The sequence below is a fragment of the Plectrocnemia conspersa genome, unplaced genomic scaffold (genome assembly GCF_051122295.1).
Source record: "Plectrocnemia conspersa isolate PC_06_02 unplaced genomic scaffold, ASM5112229v1 ptg000007l, whole genome shotgun sequence".
Taxonomy (NCBI): domain Eukaryota; kingdom Metazoa; phylum Arthropoda; class Insecta; order Trichoptera; family Polycentropodidae; genus Plectrocnemia; species Plectrocnemia conspersa.
In genome coordinates, this window is record NW_028277171.1 from 1,999,687 (window position 1) to 2,026,913 (window position 27,227).

Sequence of the window (27,227 nt, forward strand, 5' to 3'; positions counted from 1 at the left end):
AATTATCAGTTCTCAGAAGTTAAAAATTCACGTCAAAAGCAAAAAAATCGTGTCGGCGCCGTAGCAATGGGACTGCTAGTTACCGAGCGTTCCCACTGCAATGGCGCTGACACAAGTTTGTTGCTTTTGATGTGGATTTTTGCCTTCTGGGAAATAATATTTGCTTATTGCGCTTTCCTATTGATCAAAATTCGATTTAGATGTGCTTCATTCAATTCTCACTTATTATAAGTCGTAATATTGCTATAAAACGTCTTAATATGAACGCTAGATAACCAAGTGTTCTTACTGCGACGGCACGATTTTATTGGTTTTGATGTGGATTTTAATCAGGGTCCCCATTAAATTTGACCAGAAAAATACATGTCATTTTGTTAAATACTATGACTCTTCATGAAATCGATATATTATAAAAATACCACTGACTGGTCAACTTTTGCTTCCCCCCCCCCCCCCTTATAAATGTTTATGTAAATGACGCCCCTGACTCCAATAGAGATTTTTTTTAATATGAACTAATTACAAAACGTATTGCCTTATCTATCGATAGCATTGAGAATTTTATTAATCATTCCAATAATATTTGCTTTCATGTGAACGTAGTTTTAACAAACTCAAACTTATTAACCTTTTATGTGCTAGGTGCAGATAAATACAAACCGCCATGTAGGGCTCTTAAGTGCAAAATTCGAATTTATCTTACGCTCAATGAAAAATAATAAGGGTTGAATTTACTTTTATAAAAGTAACGTAATTAGTCAATTATATAGTAAAAAATAAAATGAATGATTTAATTACGTTTTTTATTTATTTTTTTTATTCCTTCTATGCTGCATTTATTTATTACTTGTTTTTAAATTAAAGATTTAATCCTGAAGATGAATATAGATGCAGTATAGAATGAATATAAACATATAAAAAACTAATTAAATCTTTAAATTTATTTTTACTGTATAATTGACTAATTACATGACTTTTTATGAAAATGAATTCAGCACCTGACTTTAATAAGTCAATTATACAGTAAAAAATTAAATTAAAGATTTAATCCTGAATGTGAATATAGATGCTGCATGGAATGAATAAAAACATATTAAAAATCGTAATTAAATTCACTGTATAATTGACTAATTATGTGACATTTTATGAAAATTAATTCAGCACTAAAGGGCTAAGAAGTATTATCTTCATCAAATGAACGCTTAAATTCTTTTGTAATTTTATCAATAGAAAATGATACAGCCCAGAAACTAGATGTATCAGATATTAAAAATACCTTTGCAAGCTTAAAAGCGAGAAAACATTTTAAATAGGTACTTGTTATATCACTAAATAGGTACTGGTTATATACAGTACTACTTATAAGAAATACTAAAACTAAAAAATATATTTGTGTAGATCAGTGGTGTCAAACTTATACACAAATTGGACTGTCAAAATTTATTTGAGGAGAGTGCGGGTCACAGACAAAAATCCACAAAAATTGTAGCGAGCAAAACATGTATTTTACCTTTATTAAAAAATAGAAGTTTTAAGTTTTTTTAAGTTTCTAAATAAATTTACGTTTTATTTTACATCAAAATCTTAAATTAGATAAATGTGTAAAGAATTTATATTTTTTACTTCAAACATTGAATATTTTGCAGAAATTATTTCATCAATATCGGGTGTCAATTTTTTAGATAGTAATTGTTGTCTTCGGCACTGATTTTAAATGATTAATTTTTGATATTTTTTGCATGTATGAAAATTAATTTAATTACAATTTTGTAGCTGATTTATGTAGTTTCACATAAAAGTAACATTTTTATTTCGATCTTGAAGTTCTGCATTATAATAATATAACTAAAGTTCTGCATTGTAATGAAAGCCAAATCCTGCAATCAGTTTGTATCTTCAATTTTTTTTACTGACTTTCCTTTCATTTCTATAAACATTTAATTTCTTTCCGAAATTGCCAAAATTGTATCAAAATTTATTAACAGGAGAGATTTATATTGGTTTTTTTATATGTAATCCTTTTTTTAAATTATTTTGTGATGTGTATGGGGGGAAATTTAGTTTTTGCTCGGGACGGGCCAACTGAAGATTGTATTTTCTATATTTATATGATTGAATCTGTTTTTTTTTTAAATTTATTTCCAAACCAAATGTATTACTTTATTTGTTTTTCAGTTGTCATTGGTATACTAAAAAGTGTTAATCTATTTACAATCAGTTCTTTAAATGATGTTTTTTTATAGGTTATAATTGGTGTCTCTAAGATGCTCGGAAATGTTGTCACTCTTAACAACACGCGATTCCAAGAGTCTCTGTCGTTGATCAACAGCTTTGCTACCAGCGATAAAGTCATGAAAGGATCAGGTATATATTAAAATAAAATACAATAACAGCAGATCAGTTGTAACCATTAAATTTTATAGGTTTTCCATCAGAAGTGAAAGAGCTCACAAAGAGAATTAGAACCGTTTTAGTAGCGACGGAAGAAATGATAGTCCACGGAGGCGGTGGAAACAATTGGGGCGCAGAACAGGAGCGTTTAGCAGAGTTGCAGCACACTTTGGCCGTGTCTTATAGAGCGACTCCTCGTCTGCGTCACGCGTGGCTCGACACTATGGCCCAACATCATAATAGAGCTACGAATTACTCTGAAGTGAGATTAATTCTTAAAATCGATCTTTTTCTGAGCGTTATTAAAATTATGTTTGTTTCTGATTAGGCAATGTGTTGCTATATGCACATAGCAGCGCTGATCGCCGAGTATCTGAAGCTTCGAGGGTGTCAGACTTGGGGAGCCGAAGCTTTCGTTTACATCTCGTCCAACATAGCTAGGGACGAGACCGGATTGAAAATCGATTCAGGTAAAACATTTATTTTATATAATGGTAAAAATTGATCAATAATAATAACATTGTAAATTTGAAGTACTGGAAAGAAATCAATTTAAATATGGTGTCTTAACGAAAAATCTAATATAAACATAATTCTTACAACTCTAATAATATCATTTTTAAACTCTATTAATACTGTATTAAAATTCTTACTTGTGGCATACATGGCACATGTAAAATTTTGTCTTAAAAATATTTTTTTTGCTGAAATATCTAATTATGATTGATAAATAAACAAAGTTGAATATTTTTTAAAGAAAATCATGCGTGCCAAATATGGCACATGTACAATTTTTATTAAAAAATAATTTCTTTTCAGTACCAATAACTATAAATAATAACAAATACGTGTTTTTAAGTATAATTGCACTCTTCCTCGTAGTTAACATTCAGTACATGCTTGAGTTTATCCCCGAAATAAACCAACGGACATAACTCCTCGCATTGAGGTAGCAGTACTGCTCGACTCGCAGAATTATCGTCCCAACTTATTATCTGAAACGATAAAATGTTTATTGTTACGATTTTTAATGAACAAGTTTATTATTGTTTTAAAATAGACAGACTTTAAAGCCATAGTCGTTCAAAAACGGTCTATAATGCAACTCAAATATGACCGTTTCTCCGTATCTGTGCGGATAGTGTATCACATCTTCCAATGTACTCAAAATTCCAGCTATATTGCTCAAAGATGCCGAATATGTATACAGTTTCACAAACTCTTCTTCGTTTTGAACTTTATCCATTAGTTGTTTGGTGTTGAATAGTATGTTGTCTAATAATTTACCTGTAATGTTTTATCAGTTTAAAACACAGGTTACTAAGTGATGTAATTATATTTGTAAATATAATTAATTACCTGAACTCAGTCTTCGAAGTAACGTATTATGAAACATCATTTTGTACTCTATTTTAACTATATCACGCAACACGTATTTAATACGATCCAACCACTCGGGACTGCTCATTTTCATTCGTTTCTGAAAGGTTATGCAATATCCAAAATTATTAAGTATCTGATTCGAATGAAAACCTAAAAAAAAATACACTGCTCTATTGTCCTGTAAATTAATAGCAAAAGAGTGCCTGATAGGTATTTTTAACGCAACAAAATGGAGCAGCGTTCCGTCATTCGTTTTTTGAATAGTGAAGGTGTGAAACCCACAATTAACATGCGATACTTATTTTTTTTAAATAATACCTGGATTGCTAATAAATTCGTTAATCTCAATACTTGAGACGGTGATGATATATTATAGCCCGTTAGAGAAGATAGTTTGAGATAAACATCTTTATGCGACGGTAACAGACTCTCAAAAAAGAGTTCGGTCATTCGTTCCTTTTCATGGACGTATCTGGGACAGTTATCTTCGAAAAGCATCTGTAAGTTTATATATTACATAAAACTTTGCCTTATACTATATAATATAATAAATGAGATACGTACGTAATCCTTATTGAAAATCATATTCTTATACGGCACAGGCTGCCATCTAATATCACTCCACATTTCATCAGTGTGGACCGGCCACAGTCCTGCCGACAATAACAAAGCTCCCATCTTTGATATGTCAGTATCGGCCGCTTGCATGATGGATTCCCCTTGCCGATACGTTTTACTCAAGAAACTATCGTACTGTCTTCTCAACCGTTCTCCTATATTGAACACCGTCATTTTTCCATCCTTTTTATATAGAAGTCAATCAGTATCTCTTACGCAGTCATCGAGACGATCTGAAGGTACTTACGTTAGTCAAAGCGTTATATCCGTGAGGATAGTACGTTTCGTTTTCGTGCACGCTGAAAGGAAAAGTATCCACTTCGCTTTTTTTAGGCGTTCTTTCGCCGTTGCTAAATATGACGTGGATCTGTCTCAGTTCTGTCATTTGGGTTGTTGCTCTTTTGACGACGAAGATGCCGAGAAGCGCTTTAATGTCAATGTAAATACAATTAAAATATTATACAATACGTAATGTGTCTTTAAATTTGCTATCTAATCTTTCCATGACTCGGTTGTAAAAACCGCGTGAACCGTGTGTCGATTTACCTTTATTTAAGTATATTTTTATGATATACAGTAGCATAAAAATAAATATTATGTATATGTTCATATTACCAGTAAAATCGAAGTAAGTGAATTTCGATTTTTTCAATCAATAAATTACAACTATTTCAAATATAGAAACTAGTAAATAAATAAATAATTTGTAATAGAATCTGTGGGAATATTTTAATATGTCATTGTGTGATTTACTAATATGTATATATATAATATGCTATAATTCTTCACATTTTTGACAATATTTCAATTATTGTAGTTATAAAATATTCAGCTCTCTTGAAGAAAATTGTACTTAATACATTCTCCACTTGCCAAGGATAAACAAACTTAGCTTATATAATTATTTTTGACAAAAATGTCAATTAACATGTTTTTTTATAAAATAATGATCAGTTCATAATTAATTTTTATATTCTCCAAATTTGACAGTCGCGTCAACGGATAATTGTATTAATATAAAATATGATGACCTGTTTCCTGTTTATTAAAAATTGTTATAGGGAACATTTTTAATACAAAGTTCTTTACAATTCAGCTGATAAAATGTATAGTTTAATTAGGGCATCTAAAAGATACGGTTCTCAGATATTTTTCCATTACTTAACCGGGTATCCGATTCGGTTCCGGGTAATTTTTGACCACTATTATATACTGACACAGAGATATAATTTATATTAAATTAATATATTATAAATTAAAATATTTGATTTTCGTATTTTACTTAAATAGTATTTGATTAAAAAATTAAAAAATGCTTGAATAAAAATTAAAACCGATGTATAATTGTTAATATTTAATTTAATCGGAATATTGCTTTACACGCAATATATAATGATAGATTATACAAATAACATTATACATTTATAATTTACTATGTATATTGCTTTATATAGATTGCTTTATATTTCTTTAAATTCTTTAAAAGTATAAATACTTTGCGTGAACATGTAAGGGTTAAAATTAATTTGTTATGAAAAAGTGTCATGGTTTATTCAAGCAGTTAGTGGCTACAATAATAATTATACATATAATTAGAAGTGATAAAAAAAACCACATAAATCCATTGTTCATGAGTAAATATGCTATTACTATATTTATATTTTTTAAATACTCGAGTGTCGTGTATAATAGTATATTATATTACAATAATTAGTACGTTTATAGATAAATAGAAAATTGATTATTATTTTCATTGAGTTGCTCAGTTAGCTCACAATTTTTTGATCCTATCAAATATAAGCGTCCTTAGCTAATTATTTTTGCATTGCGAGCATCGAGCGTAATACATAAATTGTCCGCTTGTCACTTTACCAACTGTGACAATTAAATATTGCTAACGATATTTAAAACGATACCAATAGAAACAAACTGAATAAATTAAGAAAATCACATATACCGAGTGTATTGCATCGAAATATTGTTTTGTGGCGTATTGAAACGTATCGCTTGATTCAAAACAATGATAATTCATTTAATTGAGCTGTATATTCCAAGAAATGAGGAAAAAACAAAAAAATGCTCAATATTTGACCTTCTGTAGCACTAAATAAAAATCATTAAAAAATGTTATAATTTTACATAGCTTGTGTTACGTAATAACATTTTTGAATTTATTTATTTAAATTAAATTCAGATTATCGTGATCTAACAGGTTACCCCAATGCGTCACGATGATCGAAAATGATACATTGTATTATTTCAATACACTAAAAAATATATAATTTAAAGAAACAAAAAAAAACATTAAATATTAAGATTAAATGATTCGAACCGGACCTGCTCCTCCTAGCTGACATTTAACAGCTCAATATGCAACATTCAAAATTATGTATAAATCATTCGATTTAACTAGATGATGAACTAAAATATCAGATTTTTTCACTGGTTTTATTTGTATCTATCTTAAATTTTTTTTTAAGGAAATGATCAGTAGGTAATAAATAAAAAATATCGTTTTGATTTTTCTTGATGAAATTGTTACCCTAATGTGTCTTATACTGTCAAAAATAATAGAGCTCGTATAATAAAATAATGGCCCCTGTAAACTTGAATTAAAGCACGTAAAAATATATGTAATTTTAAACCAAATTTACATATTTAATATTTTTTAATAGATTCAGGCGGAGGACTTAATTTTAATTATACAACTGATCTGTGGTATTTAAATATTTTTTTTATAAATTGCAATTTTTTGTGTTATGAAATTGAAATGAAACGCACAATTTTGTTCAAACGGTATTCAATGTGTTAAGATTTTAGTTTAAATTGCCATTTAATTTGAAAGCAACTTTAATATTCACTTGGTATAGTTCAACATGTACATAATAGTATTCATACTCGATTCACTTGTATCACTTTTCGGATCTACTCACTCCCATTTGGGACCGTCACTAAATCAAATTGCAAAATAATTGTTAATAAATCACAAATATTGATAAGCCTTGAAAGGAGGATTATCGTCGAAACGAATCAAATCAATCGCTCGCAATTAGCTTAACAACGATCACTAGTACCCACCTCCCGTGAGCGCCACCCCTATGATCACTCCTACGAAACAGCACATGTTGGCGGACCTCATGATGCGGCCATGAATTCGGTGGTACACCTGAGTTCCCCGCCAGCCTGCGCCAATGTGACGGATGTTGCCTGATTTCGCAGCACAGCTCCAATTGATCAAATCGCTCCCATCGCCCCATCGCCCAATTATATATATACGTATCTACATAACGAGAGAAGCTACGCTTATCTCTACGCTCGTCTGAATGTGTGTGTGTAACAAACGCCTACAGCTGAAAATCTCCGCGCAGTTTACCTTTTAATTGTCTCATCTTCAGTCGCTATCGTCTGTGTGTATAGAGGGATTCAGTTTACCCTTCAACAATGGCAAATGTCATCTGTCATTAACTACTTCACTGTAGGTAACGATGGGCAGTAAATCTTGATGTTTGCGCATGTCTGTGGTTTTATTGTCGTGTAGTTTCAGATACACCGTTAGTTATCTTCTTCGTTTGCTGAAAACGCCTATTTTTGTAACTCTTTTTCACAGTCTAAGTCATGCAGTTGACACGACCGGTTTGAGTGATTTTCGTCAAAAATAAAAAACGAAAGTATGATGTTTAACTTTGTCTGATTTATCTGTCATTCACCCGAAGCCATAAACATCGTAAAATCCGTTCTCAAAACGATTACGAACAAAGGATAATAATTTTAAAGAAGTGCACATATAAAATAGATGTGCATCATCCCATATAAATTTTCATGCTCCTTGTACCTAGCATCGAAAATATCCTTGTGTTTGGCAAGCTCATTGAGAAGCTGGATAGCTCGTGCAAAAAGCGCGTTCCGAGCGCTGATGTCCTGGACAGAACGGGTAAGAATTAGGGACGCGATCGCGACTCCAGGACAATAAGACTTGCAGCCAAAAGTCACTTAGCATTGATAAGTTGTAGACACCGTGCCTTATCAACTTTAGAAAGTGCTTCATTAAGTAGACGCCACGCTGTGAGTATTATGAATTGTATCCCAACTTTAGGCTTCTCAACTATTCGAATTTTGAATTAAAAATGATGAAAATGAAGTAATCAAATATTCGTATTTTTTCGGTCTTTATCGATATTAATTTATTTTAGCAAATAGTGCAAAAAATCAATTGCCTGTAAAATAATATTTAATTAAAAATAATTATTGATTAATTATAATTATTTTAATCAATCACTAATTACCTTCATAGTCATTAAACTATTTCAATTTTATAAAATATGCATAGCACAATGCTGTGCATATAATGAATATAAAATTATAATACTTCTTCATTATAAAAATCATCTGTGTTCTTATTAGTTAGGTTCTATATATTTTTTCATTTTGAAGGGTTGCGAAGTTAGTCTCGCTGCTCCTCTAAAACGTATTTTTGATCTAATTCTCAAGACATCGTAATTTCCTGATCTATGGAAATGCCCAAAAGTCAACCCTATTCATAAAAAGGGTGACAAATTGTGTATAAAGAACAATAGACCATTCGGAGTGTTGTCTGCTCCTACTAAATTGTTTGAAATAATTATTCATAGATATGTCTTTAATCACTTTCGGCAATTTTTGTCGAACCAAAAGCATGGGTTTCGTCCCGCCCTTTCCACTGTCACTTACCTTCTGTCTTTCACCAAAACGGTGACAAAATCTCTCGATGCGGGAATTCAAGTAGACGTCATGTATACTGATTTTGAGAAGAAAGACGTTAACCGTCTGCCTTTTAGTGTCGGAAAGTGTCATTTTCTCGATCTCGTTCGCCATCAGTTTGTTCCTACGATCTCGGTGGGAACAATTTTGACTAGAAAAACTTCTACTACAGATCTCGAAATCACTTTTGAGAGCAAGTGGAGGTTCTCTCTACACATGCACGACATCTGTTTGAATCTTCCAAGATGCTCGGCCTTGTTATGAGGAACGCCTTTCACTTTGACAATCCGTCAGTTATTCCCGTCCTCTATGACATAGTTTCTTAACCGGACTTTTTGAATAAAATTAATTTCACTGATTTTACAATTGATTTTGTAATAAAATTAATTTCACATCTGTTTTGTATTCACTTGTATTTGCATAGGGCTATTTAGAAATCGTCTTATCGCAGGTAGTCCTATTTTTATTATTTCGATAAACAATCGAATTTTATGCTGTATTTTATGGATTTTTAAATTATATTTCTTGTTACTGGCTGTTTTATTATACTGAAATATGGTTATATCAGCATACTGTGTTGCAAAATTAATTGTTTTGAATAAAAAATCAATTATATAAATATTCATTATTTTATTCCAATGTTGATGGTCCGCAAAACATTTTTTGATTTTTTTGGTGGTCCGTGGATGTAAAAAGGTTAAGAAACTATGCTCTATGACACATTAATTCGTAGCATTCTTGAATCGGGATCTATAATTTGGAATCCCCGAATAAACAAATATTCCCTTTTAGTGGAAAAGTTTCAAAAAATGTTTTTAAGATACCGTTACAACATTTGCTTATTATCCGTTCTTATATCCCAGCGCCTTTCTTTTAGGAGCGTAGGGATACGATTCGCTGGGTTCTCGCAGAAAGTTGTATGTCGCTAAGCATTTCTTAAAATTACTGAAGGGTGCTGTCAACAATCCAGCTATTCTCGAGGAATTCCAGTTTTGGGATCCAGAACGTCTTCGAGAATCACGATCGCGTCCTCTTTTAATGACCGTTGGAGCTAGGACGTCCGCACTTGCCGACTCGCCTATGGCTGTAGTCATCCAGCTCCTTAATACGCTCACATTACACATTGACCTGTTTATTGTTAACTACGAGGAGCTGGTCCAGTTCGTATCATTTAATTTTGATATTTTATAATTTTTTATTTTATTTATTATATATTTATTGAAATAATACAATTAAATTTGTATTGAAATTAAACAATTATTAAATGTCTCAATATAGATGCTATGTTATTCTTGCTTATATGAGTTAATATGTGCAAAATTGTCAGTGGTCGCATTATTTTATTATTTTACTGTCAAAATCTGTTCATTTCTTATATTTAAATGCTTATGCGGGACGCGGGATAAATCTGGCATACCCGGGTACTGCGCTATTTAAGCTTCTAAATACCGTACTTCATATCTAAAATATTTATTTCGTTTATTGCTAAAATGGACGATCAGCTGTATCGTGAGGTCGAATTGTTTCCATTGCTGAATATGTGGATTAAAAATACTCTACGGAAGCATATCAGCACAATCTCTAAAATCACTAATAAGAGAATTTTCACATTCTCTAAAGCAGACCGTCAAACTCAATCAGTGATATGGGCCAAAAATATGAGAATATAATTTTATGTGACCTATCAAATGTTTGATTAATAAAAAATATCCTTGAATTTTTGTAGGTTTTTTTTAAATTCGGAAAATAAAGTTGATGAGGCCGATGACACAACATGTGTTTCATCGGCCTGTTCAGTGAAAAAAACCCTGTGCAACATTATTAGTCTATCGCACAACTCATTTATGATTTTTAATAAAAAAAATATTCAGATAATTCTTCAAATAACTTCCTGTCCTCTGCAAAGTTTATCCGTGTATCCGGCGGCATGTATAGTGTTAATATATTTATATTTAATTTATTTAAATATTTATGCCTTAAACAGATGAAATTCTACGGTCGCAAAAAAATTAAAAAGGTCACCTCTGAATTTTTTGTTCGTTCGCGTCTGTTTGTGTCTCTTTACTTATAAATTATATATTTGACTTCCATAAAATGTAGTTAACATGTTTTTTACTTGCTGGTTCTAACCATTTGCGGATAATGCGAGTGTGTTTATTTAAAAGAGAAAATGAGTCTTGTAGCTATTATAATTAATTTTCAGGGAAAAATAGGATCTTCGTTTCTTAATTTGGTTTAAGCTAATACGTGTATATTTATTATACAAAATATATATTAACATAAAACATAATGACCAATTCTCTTAAGATCAAGCAGATACATTATCGCGCTTATCATTTCAAAGAATTTTCCCTTCGTTCTAATCGTTGTTTAATTGGCATAGGGGTCCACTTCTGCCACTTGATGAATCCGGCCCTTCCGAAGAACCAAAACAAGAAAAAATAATAGCAAATCAGTCCAATTGACCACTTTGACTAGCGACAAAAAACAGACACTGTTAATTATGGCTAATTAACTTTCTCGGGTTGCGAACCAATTGGAGCAAATTGAAGAGCAGTACAAAAAAAACGAGTTTTGAGACTTCTAAGAATTTATTATTCATACTTTATATCACAATTGAGGGCTTAATTAGTTAGGATTTTGTCTGGACGCACAGTCTTTCTTCAGCGAGGATGTAATGGTGTTGCCAGTGAGCTGGACGAATTTCTCGAAAGGGCAAAATGTTCCGCAGCCCGGGATCACCATCAGCTCGGGCGGTTTGTCTACGTCTGTTAAGTATAATATCTGGAAAATAAGACGTAAAACGAATATTGTATTTAGAATGTAGTACCTAATTATAGCTAATGGACTAATGTTATCTACTTATGCTCTTATCTACTATATGAAAACATATTAGGTTTTAATGACTTTTTAACTATTTATTATAAGACGAGTGTCGGTGAAAAAAAATATAAAGCAAACGATGGATCGGCAGGGAAATCATTTTCTTGTGGAAAAGATGGCATATTCATTTAAATCACCAGGCCATATATTTAAAAAAAAAAGTACTATTTTATTCAATAAAAATATTAAGTATATTGGCAGAGCAGTACATTTGGGTGGCACAAATTTGACCGCATAGCATAAAATTTCTTATAATAAAAAAATTGAGATCCAAAGATTGTCGCTAAGTTGTTAGTTGCAAATTTGCACTATGAATGGGAATGACGTTTTATATATTATCATCTTAATTATTAAAGAGTATAGAAGTCCAAGATACATACTCTGAATCCATAAGTTTTAGACAGTAGTTTCTGCCTGAGTTCCAGAATGAAGGTAGCGCCGTATGGGGGTTGGTGTGGTTTGAACACCCCGCTGCAAGCCAATATAGCCGCAACGTTGTTCTCGTGAGCGGAATATAAAAACAACTTCCTGTCCGGCGGATCCAGCGTCTTCTTGATCTTGGCGTACGAGTCAGAGATCATCTTCTTGAGGAGAGTGCCTGCGGATGAATTATAAGTTTTGCGGTTGTTAACCCTGCGTCGATTGTGACTTGACACAATGCCCGTGAACCCGATTCGCTAGTTAGGCGGTCGTCGGTGACCCCGACTAGCTTTTGTGACACATTGCGAAACTGAATCTAAAACGGTCCGAACTCACCTCCGGCGACCTTTTTCAACTCGTCAGTGGCAAACTCCAGCTCGTACTCCAGGACCGTGATATCCTTGATCTTGTCCATTAAGTCCACGGCCCATTTCGGCGGCGGGATATCATAGTTTTGCTGAAATAGGGCTCAGGGTTAGCTACATACTATATCCGTTTATATAATAGCCAATTGAATTCGAATAAGTCTATAAATATATAAATCACAGCGTCATTGTAATGTTTGAAATTAACGAAATAATACATCAAGAGCTGCTAATCAATGTATGATGTAAGCTATATTATGCTTTATGCGTTTCAACTATATATAATGCGACAATAGCAGTTAAAAATATTGTAATGCAGGCATAAATAGTGTCAAATGTGGTTCTAAAAATTTCATTCCAGAAACTGCCATTGAATATCTACCGAAAGGCGGGTTGTTATTGAGGATATTAGCGCTGCCATCAAAGCAGGTCCGAGATTAACGATATAGAAACTAGCACACAAGCTCAACGTGTCGTCTTCATCAGTTCAGATATTTAAAAAACGAGGAAAGATATAAAATGCAGAATATTGATATCTCATAAATTGTCTGAGGAAAATCTCGCACAGTTATTATTTTTTTTAATCGAATTGTTACTAAAAATGAGGAGTGGACCGCGACGCCAATCAATTCACGTTTCCAACCCCAAAAACAGAATTATATGAGCTGCTGATATATATGTTACAGGGAATATGAAATTATATTTTCACTAGTAGAAATATAATTTTACTAAGCTAATATAAATGCTGCTCTAAAATGTCTGAAACTCAATTTGACAGTTGCGAGACGTTTATTTGCTGTTCAAACCCAAACCTAACCTAAAATCAATCATAGTTTTGGAACTTTCATTAGGTCAAGTCAAAAATACAAACTAAGCCAACTCAACTCTCAGGGTAAAATAAGTACAGACAGACGCTGCATCTCACATATTGCCCCATAGTTCGTATGCGCTTCGATATTACACTATGCTTTAAATTATAATAACTATTCTTACCGATATTACTACAAATTTCTGATATAAGAGTATTGGTTAAAGTATATTTAATCCAAATTTTGGTCAATAGGAAGGCGCAAAAACAATTATCACTTCTCAGAAGTCAAAAATTTACGTCAAACGCAATAAAATCGTGTCGGCGTCGTCGCAGTGGGAACGCTCGGTAACGAGTTGATGATTGTTTTTTTTGGCAAAATTCGGTTGCTTCATTCGATTATCACTAATTTTAAGTAGTAATATTGTTATAAAAGTCTTAATATAAATGCTATGTAACTAAACGTGAATTCGAACCCAGGATTGAGTATTAATCAAAGATCATGCGATTTAACTTCGTTGGATATTTTTTGTGGGGCTACGCTATCGTGTCTACGCCGGCAAACCCGAAATGTTGGATCACCTAAAAACCAACATACGCCAAGATATAGACCGATGACACAACATGGACAATCGGTGATAAAACGCATGTGCAAGATTACGTTCAGATTTATTTTTAATAATTCTTTGAACCAGTTTACTCGCGTATAGTGTTAATATATTTATATTTAACGTATTTATATTTATTTAAAAATTTAAGTTTTAACCAGACGAAATTATAAGGTATATATGATTTTTTTATGAATCTATTTAATTAGCTAACGTGGCTAGATATCAGTACTTGGGTACGCTACCTCACTTTGTTTATGTGACCCTGGCGATCGATCAACACCTGTGCGAGAATACCATCCAGGATTATTATTATTATGTTATTGTTACTATATCAACAAATTTTAATAGCGATCGCACAACTTTTATCAGCACAAACATCAAACGTATTCATATCCATATTATAATTCATATCCTAAAATTCTCATTTTTTTCAAATACAAAAGTTATAAATGCGTGTACTATTTTGTGCGATCCATTTACTAGATGCGTCATGGAAAAACTATAAATAATTATTAGTTTCCGTATGGTGTTTTTCAAAAAAAAAACATAGCAATGACACAATGTGACATAAGATAATGTATGTGTTGAATAATATCGTAATACTTACTTCGGCCTGGAACAGATTGTCCAGATAGAAGATTTCTTCCGGTGTAGTCAGATTCTTCCCAACATACTTACTGATCTCCTCAAACACGTCCTTGTATTTGTCTAGTTTTTCGCGAAACTCCAAACTGTCCAGCAACTCCGTCCTGGCTTCGTTAAACCGCGGGCAGGTATAATAGTACATGAGCTGAAATACACCAGTTTTAATAATTTATTATGCATATTTAATTTTGACGACAGTTAAAAAACGTTTACGTCATCTTCTTCGAACGGCATGGTGTGGTACGGAATGGGCTGCCACATCAACTCTTTGTTCCAAATTTGGTCTTTCTGAGGAGGATAGAGACCGGCCAGGCAAGCTAAGGCACTCATCTTGGTCCTGTCGTAGTCCGTAGTTCTGACGTAAATGTCTTCCGGGCGATAAATTTCGTTTAAGTAATCGCTATAGTAGTTCCTTAGAAAAGTACCTATTTTATACTCGCGCGCTTTACCCCCCTGAAAGATAATGGAATGTCGATGGTAAGGAATTAACTTTGAGTTGAATGCTTTCAAAAACATTTGACGAGTAGTGTTGTAATACCAAAAAAAATATCTATACATTCTACAGCAAATATATCTGAAATCTCAGTATAGCGAAGCTCACGGAACCGAAGTAAAAATTTCGTTATATTGAATATAAGGAAGATGATATATTTTTATTACCATATTATTATAGCATCAAAATAACCTCTTAAAAGTTTGACAGATCATTTTTTGTCCATTTTTAAGGATACTGTAATAAACAATAAAATTTGTTAAAAAAAGTTTGAGGATCGGCGAAACACCTTAAGTGTCGCTTATGAACACATCCGGCACACGCCAAGTCTGGACAAACTGAATTCGAGTTGTAACGTCATTCTTAAATTTGGATCAAAATATTTCGTTATACTGAGATCAGTCTTCGTTACAATGAAAATATTTTGTATGAAAGTTTTTCGTGGACAAATTGAAGGTTTTCCGTTTTTTCGAACGATTTCCATTTTTTGTGAGAATATTAAGGGCGAACTGCTAAAGTCAATGCGTTTCGTGACATTCAACTTTAAATTCGATAATCGATTGATACATTGCGTTGCGTGTTTGAGTCTGCCTTTCGTATTTGTGATTTGTTTAATGTTTCCTAGCAACTTCCTATTGCAAAATGACTCATGACGCGAATTAAAAAACGGCTATATGAATTTTTTACTTCAAATAGACTTCGTGAAAAATCCTGGCTTAATCTAAAAACACCAGCGACTCACCGGTGAGTCACTTGTTTATTATTTTTTTTAAACAAATTAATTGATTATTTACATATTTTTTTTAATTAGTAAAGATTATTGTGCTGCCTTTATTTATCTATAAACCAAGTATTTTATATTTAAGATACTGACGCGTGAAGAAAAATAGCAAGTGACTAACTAATTAGTAGCTGGCGTTTAAAGGGTTAAGGATAGGTTAACCGTGTTGAATAATTTGTATCATATCAACAAAATTTCTTCAAAGAATAGACCTCGTAAAAATCTCGGATAAATTTTCCATCTTGATTCAAAGAGCTAAAAAATCGTAACTTTGTTAACCCTTTAAACGCCAGCGACTTATTCGTGTGTCACCTGTTATTTCTCTTCACGCGTCAGTATCTCTTTCAAAAAATATATATGAAAACTTGGTTTACTGATAATACTGCTAGTTAATTAAAAAATAATTAATTTATATGTAATAAAAATAATCAACAAGTGACTCACGTGTGTCACTGGCGTTAAAATAAATATTAAATTGCGTGGGATATAACAAAAATTCAGGACATGATTACTGCCGTATTTTTAATAAACTTGTTCTAAAAATATTTTTGTTGATATCTCAGCTAAATTTGTTAGTTTGTTTCATAATGGCGGCTATTAAAAAAATTGTTAAAAAATTAAAAAATCGTAACCTGTTTAAAAGATTCTAAACAAAAATATATGATTTATAATAAAATAATATAAAAATTGTAATTAAAAACTTTTTTTCATGTACATTTAAATACAGAAATCTATCTAATTTTTTGCGGCCTTTGCTGAATGGATTAATCTTTTTTTTTATTTATCACCCGACAAGAAATAATAATGGACTAGTTGTTTCGGAAATAGCTTAAGGGAAAATCATCTCTTATTTCCCATTGCGAGGTGTCTAATATAAGGAAACAAGACAGATTGTAAATTATCTTTATAGTAGTTATACGAATAACAATAATAGTTCCAATGACCAATCTGAATACCTATGTATGTTCAAGTTCAAACTGTTCAAATATTAAACCAATGCTGTCTTGTAGATGCATCCCTTTCATCGAACATTCAGACACGAGACATGTATTTAAAAGCATGTGATAGAATAAAGATTTAAAATGTTAAAGATAGTACTAAAATATATGTTAATCTAGAAGAAAATAATTATCTCTCAAGTTGAAAATAATAATCTGTGACTAGTCTTGAGATAATAATAGAGTAAGACTCGAATTGTATAGATATTTAATAATGTTCAATATTAGTTATAAGTATTTAATGTTTTTCACTACTCGTCGACCTTGCGTTTATTTTGTAGTTACGTTGGTGAGCGCCTTGAGTCCGTAGGGTTCAAAGTCGTTGTCGTGGTTAGGGTCTTCTGGATAGAGCTCCATCTCTTCTCTGTCCGGCGTCCTGTCCCCGTGGCGGAAGAGCTGTCGTACAATGCCAAAGCGTCCATTAACATACACGTCATTATTCAGTTCCTACGTATACTATCTATCTATATTTCGCGTTCGCAATTTTTCAATTATAACGACACGGGGCGCTCCCGAACGCGAAGCGACTAATGGCACCTACGAAAATCGCACATCGCACAAATCGCCGCTTTCCGCCACAACAAATCGGAATTTACTGCGCATTTTCATCATCTGACACCTTTGATGTATTTTGACAAATTAAATCTAACTAAATCATTTTCTTTGTAATATCTGTGAATATACTGAAGTCCAAGACCATGGTTCAATAAAAAAGACAATCAAAAAAATAAGTTTTTAGAAAAATTTCTCACTAAACGTTTTTCTTGTAAATTCTCTGGGATAGTTTTTTTGATAATAAAAATTTATTTTTATTTTTATTAAAATTATATACATCATTATATTAATGTAATCGGAAAATAATGGAAGTGTTGTAATAAAATTACATCAATAAATTATAATGTAAATTAATTATCACAATAAATATATGTGTAATAAAATTAAGAAACATAATAATTGTTTTGAGAAATTATTTAAAATATTTCACAAAAAGGAAAAAGATTATGAAATAAATATTTCTATTTCTTATATTTTTTTATTTTATACATATCGATGGCTTGAAGTGTAAATTTTCTAAATCCGCTTTAGGTTGAAAATGCTTAAAAATTGCTTAAAATACACACGCCAAAAAGTCTCCAAAATTTCCAATTAAACACCAAAATTTCATATCAAGAAAATTGAGATATTGTTTTATTTTCCTATTGTCAAGTTGTGTATTCAGTTTTTTGTTTCTCTTGTAAAGTTGTCAAATATGAAATTAAAAAATTTACACTTTAAACCATCAATGTATGATACTCTCAATTAGCTGAAATAGCTCAATATTAAAAAAACATATATGTACGACCTAACTCGATTTGAATTAATCATTACGATATTCATCCGTGAGATAAGGAAAATCCAGGAAAACCTCATCTGTGATGATCGATCGGAATTATAATTATATAATAATCACTAATTAAATCTCCCAGATTTGCGGGTATTAGCTCAGGGACGTCATTCGGGCAGGTGGAGGCATTTGCCCTCCCCCTTCCTCCCAGAAAATGCATCTCATTTAATGAAATACTATGAATTTTAATAAAATTGCAATATTAAAAAAACAACCACTGACTGGCCTACTTTTGCACCCCCTCCCCAACTGGAAATATACTGAATTTTTTTTTTAATTTCAGTGAAATTATATCGGAATGCATTTTTATCGGTAGATTATTTCACTAATGAAGTGCAAATACATCAGTAGATATATATATTTCTACTACCAAAAATATAATTTAACTCGATAGTAAAATTATATGCTGTTTTAAAATGTCTATGCAACTCAATTTGCCAGTTGCGAAACATACTTTTGCTATTCAAACCCAAAGCTAACCTATACGAATTAACCAAACCTAACTTGATCCAATAAGAGTTCTAAAGTCCAAAGTATAAACTAAACCAACTCAGCTCTTAGAGGAAAATAAGCTGAAGAAGAAATACAGGCAAGCGTCGCGTCTCGCATATTGCTCCATAGTTCGTCTGCACTTTGATATTACACTATGTTTTTAAAATATGATAGATACCCTTACCGATATTACTATGGTCAAAGTATATTTTAACCGGATTTTTATCAATAGGAGGGCGCAAAAACAATTATCACTTCTCAGAAGTCAAAAATTCACGTCAAAAGTAATAAAATCGTGTCGGCGCTGACACGATTTTATTGCTTTTGACGTGGATTTTTGGCTTTTGAGAAGGGATAATTGTTTTTTGCGCTCTTCTATTGGGCAAAATTCGGTTTAGATCTGCTTCATTTGATTCTCACTAATTTTAAGTCTTAATATTGTTATAAAAAGTTTTAATATGAACGCTAGATAACTAAACGTTTCCACTGCGACGGCGATAGCACGATTTTATTGCTTTTGACGTGGATTTTTGACTTCTGATTAAGGATAATTTTTTTTGCAATCTCTTCTAGTGGGCAAAATTTGGTTTAGATGCACTTAATTTAATTCTCATTTATTATTAGTCGTAATATTGTTATAAAAAGTCTGAATATAAATGCTACATAATTGAGTGCCTCCACCGCGACGGCACGATTTTATTGCTTTTGACGTGGATTCTAAATAGGAACCCCTCGAATTTGGCCAGAAAAATTCATGCATTTAATTACATACTGTGAATATTAAATAATTTTAAATATTAAAAAGACAATTACTGACTGGTCGATTTTTGCCCCTTCCCCCTGAAATTACGTCCCTGTATTAGTCACCGACTATATTATTAGTCAAACGTGTTTGTAATTCAGATTCTGTCGAAGATGAAAATTTGTTTAATAAATTATATCTCATGCAGAAGTCAAAGTGTTTCATAAAGACAGCAAATTGAAAACAGTTGTAATTTGAAAAAAAAACTGAAAAATTAACTTTTTTTTAATTAAATAAATAGCTAAATATTAGTAGATTATTTTTATTTTCCCCTGATTATCAAATATTGAAAAATTAGATTCATTATATTTTTCTGCTCTATTGTTATTATCAGAATAATATTATAAAATCAGATTCATCATTATCTTCTGCTCATATAAAATTAACAATTTACTTCAAGATTTTTTATCTTCAGATTGACACTGATGTCTATAATGATGAATAAAACATTTCAATTTAAATATGTTAAGCGGCTTATTAAATATATTAACATACAATTTAAAAATCAAGTAGTATTGCGAATCGCCATATCGTTACTGACAAACGAATGATGCAATTCTTACACCGTCCGTTTTATAATTGAAGCATTGGGGAAACTTGTCAAGTTATGACGGTAAAATTTGTAATAAAAAATGATATTCCTAACAGTAACGACATTTGTAGTCGAGATAAAAAATATTGAGATATCCAGTGGTGGAGTGAATTATATTTTTTCCATGGTCTTAGAGTGCAACTATTTTTTTTAAACGGGTGTTACTGAATATTATACACATTTATATCAATACAAATTTTTTTTTTTGAGTATTGAAAAAACTGAAAATAAAAATATAAAATAAGCTGATTGTCATTTTTTCTTATTAGTTACAAATATATAATTTTCGATTAACAAGAAATATCGAATAATCAAAATTTTAATGAATTAATTTGATTCGTTTATATATAAAGTTTTGATTAAATTTAAGATAATATACCATCAGAATATTTATCAATATCAAATAATTGCAATGTTATTGCGACTTGTATATTATATGATTATTAAATAGTTTTTATTTTAAATTTAACCGATTCTTGGCGAAAACCCTTTTTATTAAAATATTTTCTACTATGCCAAAATCGCATGATTTCATCTTTTCAACTGATCACAACTCTCACCGCGTTTATGAGTATGAGCTCCGTCGGTTCCCCTTCGACGATAGTCCTTTGATCCGGCGTGGACGCCTTCTTGCTGTAAGCGATGGCGTTGATCGTGCTTAGGGCTTCGCCTCCGGCGATGTCGAATAGGGCTGCGAGCGCCAGCAGCGCCCCCATTCCGACGCCCACCATCGTCCGGCGACAACTCACTGTCGAACGCTCCGACGTCGCATCTTTATACGCGACGCTCTGACTGATTACGCGTCGCCGTAGTGGGCGCAGGGTCGCACCCTGAGGGGTGAGTGATGCTCGAAGGGGGCGCATCGAAACATTTTTAATTTTTTTTATGGATTTATATGTTTGTTATTGCTAGAATAATGTGTAATAGATTGTCTTCTATAAGTCATGCGCTTAACACTAAAACGACCGGCCTTTTTATAACATTATTTTAAAAATAGTAACCGTGCCAGTTTTAACTTTGATCAATGTAACTATATACAAAACAATAAACACAACACAACTTTTGGCATTTTTACGTTTATTACCGTAAAAAATACAAATTTATATTAAAAACTAGTTTGTTTAATTAAGATCCCGAGGCGAATTAACGCATAAAACAGTTGTTTTATTAATCTGCTACACGCACTATGCGCGAAATTTTAAATGTATATGACTTAAGGTGATATTTTTTTCACGCTACCAAAATAACTATAAACGTATATATTGATAAAATTTTATATCTTTACTACGTTCACGCAATATTTTTACAAGCTTAAGTAGCACTATTTTTAACCATCTAAAACGCGTGAACGGACTTGCCGCGAAGTTACGCTATCACGCGAAAACGCGTGAATGGACCGTAATATCCTAACACATATATTATTTGAGGAAAATGGTTATTCAATCTCTGAAATTGTGCAATAATTCTCAATCAGAAAAACTCATAATAAATTCACTGTATTTTTACCGTGTACATCTCACCGTGCGACATTCTTACCGTGGAGACTTTTTACCGTATAGGCAATATTTCGTGAAAAATTCACACTAAGAACTAAAAATTTCTTATTGTTTTTTCATTATTTTTTTCTGTTATTTTCTTACTTTTCTTTTAATATTATTTCTCTTTTATATTTGTGTTTCGTTTAAATGTTTCTTAATATTTTTTTTAATTATTTTATTTTTTAAGTGAAACAATTAGAAATTTTCTAGTAACCTTACTAAATATTCTAGTTATTATTTACATGTTTACCTATTGTTATTTTTATTAGTCTAGTATTCTTATCATCTTCCATTTTTTGAATTAATTATATTTTTCAGTAATTGAAATTATTAAAAATATTAAATATCTTATGTACTTATTTAAGTTATCGCTTTACATTTGTCTTCGTAAAACACCTTGTTCCCCTCATCCTACAAAAATGATTCGCAATATGGAAATTACTTACCCATTCCTAATAACATTATTAAAAGACGATGCAAAAAATTGAATATAAGCGAAAAACTTTTTCGTTCACTATGTGTACAAGTATACTCGCCAACTTCGCACTTAAAATATCGGCTGTTTGGATATTTTTTAATCCCTGCATGATACGGTAAAATACCACACGTTAAAAAGTCCTCACGGTTATACGTACACGGTGAAACGCACACGCACACACTCGTAATATATGTATATATACAGTCGACAATGATTTCGTTATAGGAATACTACTTTATAGGAGACTAGGCACCCATACAAAATTTAAGGTTAGGTTCTTTCAACTGTATTTTGTGAATTTAACGAAATCAGCAAATCAAACTTTTTCCCAAAAATAAAAAATTACTTACGTACAGTAAAGTATTCCTACATCAAATAACACAAACAAAATCAAAGATAATTAAGGATTGTTAGGTATAAGAAAACGAGTACGGCCAGGGGAATATTGTACGGAGGTGTGAATTTATATAATAATATTCCTAGGACTAGAATAGAATGTGTATTAAGAAATAAATTATATTATTTAAGTCCTTATTTAAATTCTGTTAATGTTTAATAATTAGCTAAATAAATTAATAGCTGCATTTAAAACATGAGTCATGTGCTTCGATTCCACACGCACACACTCGTAATATATCTATATATACAGTCGACAATGATTTCGTTATATGAATACTACTTTATAGGAGACTAGGCACCCATACAAAATTTAGGGTTAGGTTCTTTCATCTGTATTTTGTGAATTTAACGAAATCAGCATATCAAACTTTTTCCCATTTTTATGCATAAATGAAATAAACTTATATACTGACTATGTTCTTACTGCGACACGCGCGCGAAGAATGTCCTTGATTTTGCGAGTGCCGGGGGAGTCAAACGTAACAGTTTTTTGAGTTATTATTTTTTAAATGCGTAAGTTTACGATGAATAAATAATAAAAAGTAAATATAAATTATCAAACTTTTTCTGCAGTATGTTTTATTTCAAGATATTAATAAAAACCTATTATTTATATTAAAAATAAAACAATAATGGTAGAAATTAAAAAAGTTAAGCATCTTAAATCGTGTACTTATGCATTTTATTACTGTCATCTAATATCACGTTCTATCGAGACCTTTTTAATACATTGATTTCTTTATTGCATTTCTTATCGAATTTTATAAAATGGTCCATGACATTTTTCTAATAGTTTTTTTAATTCAACAGGTCGCTCTGTGGATCAATCGTATTGAATAAATTATTATATTTACATAAGTTTTACATTTAAATTTTGAAATAAAAAAATAGCCAAGTTTAAAAAGATTAAATATTATTTTAAATGTACTAAAATTTGAATGTTGGATACAAAGTGTCTTATATTATATATCTAAATATATTTTATGATTCACTAATACTTTTTTAGATTTGTAATAGATATGAATTACATAATTAAATAGTTTTATTATAAAAAATTAGTATGGTTGAAACCCCCTGAAAAATGTATACATAATGCATTAAAAAACGTGTACATTGATTTGCTTGATCATCATATTTTCCATAGCTATACAAAAATAAATATTTTTTTACTGTGTTGTGATGAATATCCCTGGAATGTTGCCTGTCACAAAATACGTTAGACCGACAGAAACAAAAACTACGCTATATGGGGGAACGCTATAGAAGGGACTGCCGCATACGCTATAGGACACTTCGTTATAGGGGGGAACGCTATAGGGGGTTTACTGTACTCAAAATATTTAGTGAAATTATCGGCTAACTTAACATCTATTTTAAACATTAAATTATTTGACCAGCTATTTATAGATTTTTTAATAACATTTTAGCATAGTTTGTCTCAAATATCGTCTTCTTAATTTGCTCGTATAGGGAGTAAATATATGCAAATATTTTATAATTTTATTTAATAGAGAAGGTTATTACTGTACTGCATCGGGATGCTGAGTAATTAAGACAATTTAAAATGTTGCGCTCTCAATTCGCAAGTATTACACAATACATAAATTGTTCGTATAAAATTAGAATAGTCACGCGTAAATTCAAAGGCTATCCAATGCTGTTAAAGTTTATAAACATTTTAAAAATAGCGTTATTATGATTGTCTCCTTATGAGCGATTAGCACGAAATTTTAAGCACGTCAAACTATAATGTGCATCTAATTAATTTTAAAGAAACTGGGTGATACAGGTATTAAATAAAACTTAAGATTATTTACAGAATATAATTCACGTATATACAACTGCTTGCTCAACATAGTTTTATTTATGTGTGTTAAGGTTTGTTTGACTTTTTCGCATACAGATTATAACTTAAACAATAATAATAGCAAGCGGGTTATATCGGTAGCACGGTAGCGTAGTTATAGAAATTATTTCGAGGTTACCTTTGCTTATCTCGCAGACCTTCCGTCTCCGACCTCAGATTTTAGTATTTTGTTATCACTACAACCAAAATCCGCGCACATTTGCAAATAGTCTTTGTGTGCACATTCGTTTAACCTTTGGGGTCGATAATTTTATAGAAGCGATCGCATTTCGTCGGTTGCGTCACTAAAATTAATTCCTATTCACTAGATTGCTATGGAGAACTACTTAAATTACTAATATAACAATAATCGAAAAAGCTTATGTTTGTACAATAATTTCACAATAAATGTTGTGAGCAGTTAAATCTGCTACGTATATTGGAGTGATCGTTGCGATAATGGCTATCTAGGGTCAACTATTTATTTAATTAGGACGCAAAATTAAAAAGAAAGATAATATTGAATATGATGCGATCAGACTACAGCGCAATTGATTTACTATTTTAAGAGAATCAATTGAATTATTTGCATCACTTGCCTTTTGCTTATGCATATCAATTGATATTTGTTATACAATACAAGATTTTTTCAATTTCCTTATATAATATCTATACCTGTACATATATATGTATGTATGTATGTAGAAATACGCGATAGCCCTATTGCGTCAAAGCTTGCGCATTAGCCAGTTTCTTAAAAAGTTCAATTAGCTGCCGAAAAATGACATAAAACTACATTTTATTCCGCCCTCTTTTCACTCCATATTGGTAACCAAATTATAATGTAACATGTGTAAATTAGAAAAACTTCTGCTAAATAAAATTTAAATAATTAATTAGCATATTTTGAATGGTACATATTATTTTGAGAGGTAAATAAAAAATTACCTACGTACAGTATCGATTCTTACATCAAATAACACAAACAAAATCAAAGATAATTAAGGATTGTTATGTATAAGAAAACGAGTACGGCCAGGGGAATATTGTACGGAGGTGTGAATTTATATAATAATATTCCTAGGACTAGAATAGAATGTGTATTAAGAAATAAATTATATTATTTAAGTCCTGTTAATATTTATTAATTAGCTAAATAAATTAATAGCTGCATTTAAAACATGAGTCATGTGCTTCGATTCCACGCGTTTTATTAAAATGTTCAGAACAAATGTTCTCCCGTTGAAAGCGGCGATTATACAGCGGAGTCGTGTTCTTATAGAAAAAACAGTGTGTTCATCGGGGGTTCCTGAGAGAAGCTGCGTTCACACAGCCTCTATTTATTGTACACTATCCCTCTGACTCGAACCCTATTTTTTTTTTATATTTTATATCAGCTATTATATTACATTTTCATGCATGGTTTAACTCTCTATTGATAGTATATATTTATAATTAAATTGATCACCTAACATGTTTTCTAGATTTACCTGATCTCAATAATAAAAATCAACTTTTTATAAAAAAATTGCACTTTTTCAGAACAAATTTCGATGCCTATTTGAAGAGTGATTTTTTAACCTATAAATACATTTATAAATAGTGTGTCAATGACATCAAAAAGATAACCCTTTGAAATCCTTTGTCCCCTTTTTAGGATTTATAACAGATTTTTTACTGGCAGCTCCTATGTCTGTTCTCAAGCTACTTAAAATTCATAATATTAAATATTATTATAAATAAAACATATTTTATTTATTATATAAATATCTATATAATATAATAAACTTATATAATCTAATAAGATAAATATTAGTTTATTTATTAATATCTATTAAATTCCATGTAATTATATAAATTAATTTTCAATGAAAAAAATTAGTAATAAAAAAATATAATTTAAAAACAATATTTTATGTTTATAAAATGAATGTAATACTTTTTATATTATAAATATATAATTTAATTTCTAAAAAGTTAATTCTGCATTTTTTTTTATTAAATTATTTATTTGAATGGCGTAGACTTGGGGCAACACTTATTAAAAAAAACTTTGGTCTACAAAAATTAAAAATTATATATGTACGTAAAAAAAAAGTTGCATTTTGCTTCATTATATTCAACATATTTTGATTTTTAGTGGATTGATATTTTAGTATAATGAATTCACTCAATATGTAATTTTAGTTTCGCAGTGATAGATTATTATTAGGAATATATTTATATTTATTTAAATGTTAACAAGTTTTTATATTACAAAAAAATTAATAATAATATTTTATTAAAATTTACTACACATTTTTAGAACAAAATTATCATTTCAAATCGATTGGCATCTGTCTCTTCATCGAGTCACTATAAAGACCATATTCAGGATTGAATGATTATATTTCCGCAACTAATTTTCGAGGTTATTTATATATCTGTCCCGAACAATCTAGCCTAATTTAATTTGTTTGTAAATCATAATAAATGTTCAATCAAAGTAGGGTTAATCGCCAAATTTTAATATTGTTGTTAGAAGTCTTTTGTCAATTACTACTCTAAAACATGTCTACCTGCT

The 27,227-nt window shown here is 30.9% G+C and overlaps 3 protein-coding genes across 4 annotated transcripts in view; 1 reads left to right on the forward strand and 2 right to left on the reverse strand.

The window, feature by feature from the left end:
* The window catches only part of Ziz (dedicator of cytokinesis protein Ziz), a 47,773-nt gene that overhangs the window by 12,957 nt on the left and 7,589 nt on the right, over positions 1-27,227 (forward strand). For both annotated transcript variants that reach the window (XM_088188983.1, XM_088188984.1), the window contains exons 24-26: positions 2,244-2,364; positions 2,424-2,653; positions 2,720-2,861. In XM_088188983.1, coding sequence (XP_088045109.1) covers positions 2,244-2,364; positions 2,424-2,653; positions 2,720-2,861 — 493 coding nt within the window. The remainder of the gene's footprint in view (positions 1-2,243; positions 2,365-2,423; positions 2,654-2,719; positions 2,862-27,227) is intronic.
* Positions 2,857-7,671, reverse strand: LOC148233627 (venom acid phosphatase Acph-1-like). Its single transcript, XM_088188992.1, has 7 exons — positions 7,471-7,671; positions 4,640-4,818; positions 4,339-4,575; positions 4,093-4,272; positions 3,751-3,871; positions 3,458-3,678; positions 2,857-3,386 (listed from the first exon to the last, which is right to left on the reverse strand). Exons 1-7 carry the CDS (start codon positions 7,529-7,531, stop codon positions 3,246-3,248), a joined length of 1,140 nt encoding a protein of 379 aa, XP_088045118.1. The 5' UTR covers positions 7,532-7,671; the 3' UTR covers positions 2,857-3,245.
* LOC148233628 (venom acid phosphatase Acph-1-like) lies at positions 11,702-21,153 on the reverse strand. Its single transcript, XM_088188986.1, has 7 exons — positions 20,964-21,153; positions 17,419-17,529; positions 15,075-15,314; positions 14,824-15,006; positions 12,769-12,889; positions 12,393-12,610; positions 11,702-11,913 (listed from the first exon to the last, which is right to left on the reverse strand). Exons 1-7 carry the CDS (start codon positions 21,132-21,134, stop codon positions 11,758-11,760), a joined length of 1,200 nt encoding a protein of 399 aa, XP_088045112.1. The 5' UTR covers positions 21,135-21,153; the 3' UTR covers positions 11,702-11,757.

Coding starts and splice junctions, on each gene's coding strand:
- LOC148233627 (XM_088188992.1), bottom strand. CDS start 7,531: ATGAGGTCCGCCAACATGTGCTGTTTCGTAGGAGTGATCATAGGGGTG. Junction 4,273..4,338: donor TGATTTTCAATAAGGATTAC/GTACGTATCTCA, acceptor ATAAACTTACAG/ATGCTTTTCGAAGATAACTG. Junction 3,679..3,750: donor ACTTCGAAGACTGAGTTCAG/GTAATTAATTAT, acceptor AAAACATTACAG/GTAAATTATTAGACAACATA.
- LOC148233628 (XM_088188986.1), bottom strand. CDS start 21,134: ATGGTGGGCGTCGGAATGGGGGCGCTGCTGGCGCTCGCAGCCCTATTC. Junction 15,315..17,418: donor GACTCAAGGCGCTCACCAAC/GTAACTACAAAA, acceptor ATTATCTTTCAG/GGGGGTAAAGCGCGCGAGTA. Junction 15,007..15,074: donor TGCCGTTCGAAGAAGATGAC/GTAAACGTTTTT, acceptor GGTGTATTTCAG/CTCATGTACTATTATACCTG.